The sequence below is a fragment of the Grampus griseus genome (genome assembly GCF_964374135.1).
Source record: "Grampus griseus genome assembly, chromosome: 1".
In the NCBI taxonomy this organism is placed as follows: domain Eukaryota; kingdom Metazoa; phylum Chordata; class Mammalia; order Artiodactyla; family Delphinidae; genus Grampus; species Grampus griseus.
In genome coordinates, this window is record NC_139017.1 from 97,155,655 (window position 1) to 97,161,097 (window position 5,443).

General features: G+C 39.7%; 1 protein-coding gene across 1 annotated transcript; it reads right to left on the reverse strand.

The window, feature by feature from the left end:
• Positions 1-3,014: 3,014 nt before the first annotated feature.
• LOC309837313 (geranylgeranyl transferase type-2 subunit beta-like) lies at positions 3,015-4,282 on the reverse strand. Its single transcript, XM_082677785.1, is given in 3 exon segments — positions 3,015-3,680; positions 3,872-4,065; positions 4,068-4,282. Coding segments are annotated over 3 exon segments (990 nt in total). The 5' UTR covers position 4,282; the 3' UTR covers positions 3,015-3,098.
• Positions 4,283-5,443: the final 1,161 nt, after the last annotated feature.

Consider the following 5,443-nt stretch of genomic DNA (forward strand, 5'->3'; position numbering starts at 1 on the left):
TGGTCAATTATTTCAAAAGAATGTCTTCCTTTGCAGAAGGACAGAGCCCTACCAGAAAAATTTCCCTTTCATGTTGTTCTTAGCCAGGAGCAGATGTCTGGCAATATGAAAACAGAGTGGTTATTTTCACAAATGAGATCTTTCTTTCTGCAGGCAGCATTGCAAAGCTGACTCTGGCTCATCTGAGGCTTAAAGATTACTATCTGTGCAGCGTTTTTAGCAATATTCCTATAGTTGCATTATAGTTGCATTAAAAGGCACCATGACCTCTTTAAGTGCACGGAGGATCTTCTTCAACATGCAGTTGTAAGAGCTCAGAATTCATTGCTCTTTAAACAACCAGTGGGTTCTCAACTCTACTCCTCTGGGAAATCCAATTAGCTTCTAATCATTTGCATACTGGTGATTCCTCCTGCCCCCACCCTCTTTTCAAACCCCATAGCATTATTTTACTAATGTGAAACATATATTTAGTTTGTGGGGCCATTTTTCCTCCTGATGTTTTACATTAGTATTTATTTGGAAAAGTTTAGCTATACCCACTGCTCTTTATGGTAGTGAAGAGTTATTTTACCTGGCATTGAATACATAGTAACTTCAGGTACTTTATTAGTATATGTTATTCCATACTGCCTTTTTCATTGTTTTTCAGTCCAGATTACCTAGCGTCTGGGCAGAGTGAAGCAGTTCAAAGGCACCAGCCCTAACTCACAACCTACGGTGTAGCTCAAGCAAGTTCATTAGCCTCCTCTTCATATACTGACTGTGACTGCTGGGACACAAGGCAAATTTCCTTCCTTTTTTTTTTTTTTTTTTCCTCTCTTTCCCTCATTGAGCCCAGTCTCTGTCACAGTTTGGGTTATTTAGAGAAGCAAAATAGCTGTGAAAGAAACCAAGGAGCTCATGTTACATAGTCTTGATAAAAGGATACAGATAATTTACACCAAAAAAGCTAAATAAACATGAAGTCAAATCTAATTTTTACACTCTACTCATATTGTATTTCAGTTCAGAGTCCCTCAATTTTACAAATCTGGACTAACAAGTACCTTTGCCATTACAATTCCTGACCCAATCCCAACTCCCCAATTTCCCACTGCCTTTGTTTTCTACTTCCATTTGTGAGTTGTAAAAATGTTTAGATTTTTAAATACTCTATGGGTTTTACCTTTAGAACTTTGAAAAGCAAAACAGTCTAAGGAGCTGACCCTGAAGGTAGAGCTGGTAAGTCTAAAAAGATGCCACCCCTACCTAAAAATACCTTCCCTAAATTGCACAAAATGTTCACTTCATTTTTTTATACTGCCTGAAAGCCCAACATTCATCCATTCATTCAACAAATAATATTGAAAGTTTAACATATCCCAGGCCCTATGCAAGATACTCATTCCTTCACAGATTAAATTAATTTGGATTAATAAACCTCTTTTTAAATGCAAATATTGGATTTCCAGCACGGATAAACTATTTAAACTATTTCCAGCCATCTAAACATTAGTGTGAATTAATTCAATCATAACACTTTCTGCTATCTCCAGCTTAGATCAGTGAGTGGTGCTGATGTGAACTGTGTTACTGAAAAGGGGAGGTGAATTAGGAATGTAGAAAACTCTGAAAAGAAGGCTGGGCTTGGGATTTAGAAAACTATTAGTATACTGGGTAAATAGGTGCCTGAGCACAAGGAGACAGGACAAAGGTATCCAAAAAAAAAAGGAGGTAAAAGTATACCAAAGCCAGGGTTTCCCTGGTGGCGCAGTGGTTGAGAGTCCGCCTGCCGATGCAGGGGACACGGGTTCGTGCCCCGGTCCGGAAAGATCCCACATGCCGCGGAGCGGCTAGGCCCTTGAGCCATGGACGCTGAGCCTGTGCATCTGGAGCCTGTTGCTCCGCAACGGGAGAGGCCACAACAGTGAGAGGCCTGCTTACCGCAAAAAAAAAAAGTATACCAAAGCCAAACTGGCTAAACACTTTGTCCAACTCAGTCTAAGAGAGGAAAAAAACCCTCTTCTTCTTCTCCCAAAACCATATGTCACTCTGTTCTTAGCATTCAGATTACAGGCTAGTACTTTTAGGGACATAACTGAATTCCTTAGAGATAGCCTAGATACCTGATCATTGTTTAATTCGTTCATCAGACACTCATCTTGAACTACTTACCATGTTCTTTCTATGAGAAAATGCCTTCCCAATCCAAATAACACATATGTTGTATTCTGGAATCCACTTGATTTACTAGCTACAGAATTTTTGAAGAACAATTAAAAAGCTTCTCTTGTTCACCTCTTCACTCACTAGGCCTGTGAGGGTATCAAGATAAGATCTACATCGAGGGCATAAAGAACAATTAATTTATTTGTTACTTAGGGGCCTCTCTACAGATCACTAACCCTAAATTCATATGTACAAGTCAATAATGCCTATCAGTGAAGACTAATACATTCAAATGTCTACTTATTACTGTTTTGTGAACATTTATTTGAGTAACAGGACTTTAATTCGGAAGTTTCATCTTAGACACCAAGATACCCTAAGGGATGTATTCCAAAGAAACTGCCAGGCTATATGCAGAATTTAAAAAGGAATGTTTGAAAAGTAGTTACAAGACTCTTGAAAACCCTTTACTCCCACCAAGGAAGTAAAATGGTAATGTTGTGTTTTGGTTTTTCTTTTTCATCTTTTAATTCCTATAGGGTTCAACAATTCTTTATCAGTTAACATTCTCATTGACAAAGACCAATTTATATTAACTATAGTTATATATAACATATCAAGGGAGTACATGGGAAAATCAGAACACAAGACTTCATCAGCTAAATAGAGTTCAACTCAGTTTGCTGTTATGGAGACAAGATAGATACATTGAAGCATAAACAAAATATTACTCTCAGAATAACAGCATTCCAGAAGAAAACGGAAAGCTGAAGATACAATAAAGGTCTCTAATTTACAATATGTATAATTATATAATTTATTAAAATCAACACAATTCATGTATAAAATATTAACATGGCAGCCATTAAGGTTGTTAAGCACTTCAAATACTGAAATGTTAAAACAGTAAAACTACACTAAGCACCTTTTGCATCAAGGAATCTAATCTAGCTCACTAGTTCAGGCTGAACATTCACTCTCCGAAGTATTTCTTCAGGCATGCAAAACACAGGGCTAACAGGTTTAATCTGTTCTTCTCCCAAAGGTGACAATCCAGCAATTCCAAATAGAGTATGAAAAGGATCTACCATATCTCCTGGCCTGTCCGCAAATCCTCCCGTTTCTTCATCTTGACATGCTAAAATGAAACTGCACAGTTTCTCTCTGTCAATCCAATGAAGCCTTCCAATTATCTTTAGGGAAGCCAACACCCACCAAGAATAGCATAGATCTGGTAACTTCTCTGGCCTTCCATTGAGTCCACCTGATGGAAGCTGTCGTTCACAAAGCCACCAACCAAGTAAATCAGAATTTACTCGATGCAACTGACTAGTAATAGCCAGGAATCCTGTGCAACAATAGATCTGCCCAGCATGGGATTCAGAACCTGGCCTGCAACCAAATCCACCATCAAAGTTCATACATGATAAAACAAGTTCGATTGCCTTTTCCACATTAATAGCATCCAGCTTCCCCAATAGAGCCAAAGTTGCCACTGCACAAAAAGACAATCTTGCGTCAATTTCTCCCTATTATATAAAAGTAGATTTTCACATCCCATGAAGCAGCTGGTCTCTCCTGCCTGTACTGTATTCAGCCCTATCTTTTAGACTGGCCCCCTCTGTTCCAGTACTCCTGTATGCTGATATAACTAGCACAGTGCATGCTGGAACTTCCAGCAGACCATTAACTTCAGTTAGACCAGCTGCTTAGTGGGACCCCAAACATCTCCAGCGAAAGAACCATCTTCTTTCCGTAGACTCTGAACATATTCCACAACTTTATTTACATCAATAACATTAATACTATCATAGAGAGTAAGAATCTGGACAGCACTAAGAGTGTACAAAAGATGAGGATCATGTCCAATACTAGCACTTATTCCACCACACTTGTGTTGACAAGACTTAATGTCAGAATTTCTTCTCTATTCATGCGATGTAGTTGTCCCATGAGATCCATTACAGTCAGACCCCAATAGATGCCACTCATTCTCAAATATGCAGACATACAGTATTTGTAATCATCTTTCTTTGAGCCATAGGATGCTATATAATCTGCATGCTTCTCCACTAATAGGGTGTCGGGTGCATCTGACTTGTTAATAACATCCTTCTGCGGTGTGCCCATGTCTGAGACTGAAAAGAGCTGGTAATGTTTTTGAAGACTGAAATAAGATTTATGAGGAGGGTCATTCTTTGGAGATAGGCATCAGTGTGCTGAGGGGGACTGGGGGTAGAAGATGCATTCCCTTTAGATTAAGCTTGAAGAGAAGGGCTAAAATGTGTGCTCTGGTATGTATCAGCAGGAGTTTAGGAGGCACAGTGGATAGTTATCCAATATATCCCTTAGGAATCTCAAGGAAAGAGGCTCTGCTATCAATCTGAGGGGGCAAGTAGTGAAAGAGATCAATATGGGCTACACCAGTGTGGCTCCATTCTACTGTTTATGAGGGCAAGGACTCGTAACTGTGGTCCAGGTGAGCAAGAGCCAGCCTGGAGCCTGTGAAAATATGGCTGAAAAGGACTGTCTAGAGGGGCAAGGTAACCCCAACTGGGGTAGACTCATGAGGGGCTGATGAGTGCAGAAGAGAATGCATCATCTAGTCCCAAATTATCCACACTTTAGGAGGCATGGTGAGAGGCTCCCAGTGGGCTTCTCTGAAGAACCTAACAAAGAGCCCATGAGAGGAAGAACCAGATTGAAACCCCCAATGCCACCTTATGGCAGTGTCAGCCAAATAAGACCTTCTTGGCCTCTTTCTGACCTTTCCTTCCAGAACTTCAACTCTAGCAGCATCAAATATTACCATTAGTGAGGGAGAAGGAGGTAAGAAAGAAATCGAAGTGCTGGTCTGCAACAAGCCCTTGTGAGGACAAGGCGTCCCTCTAACCGTGAATAAAGTTTGAAGCTCTGATTATTACAGGGGGCCCTAGGGATTTCTAATTATTCAAGGAGACTGTGTTTGTGACTTAAAGTGGCTGCAGGGCTTTTTATTACCTAGGAGTGAATAGAAAATCTTTGGACTGCAAGACTTTTTATCCAGGGTCAGAGGACGAACTTCTCCCCACTGAATAAATTTTATTAGAATAGTGGGAGACAAAATAAAGTTGCTTTTGATTACATTCCATGAGTCTTGCTCACTGAACATATCAGTTATACTTACTTTTAAGACAGGGAGTTGCTTAAGGGAATACATGATGATTCTTCTCAATAAACAGACTCTAATTCAGAAATTTTCTAATGGTTCTTTCCTGCTAGACATTAACAGAGAAAAAAATCTGTTTGGTCA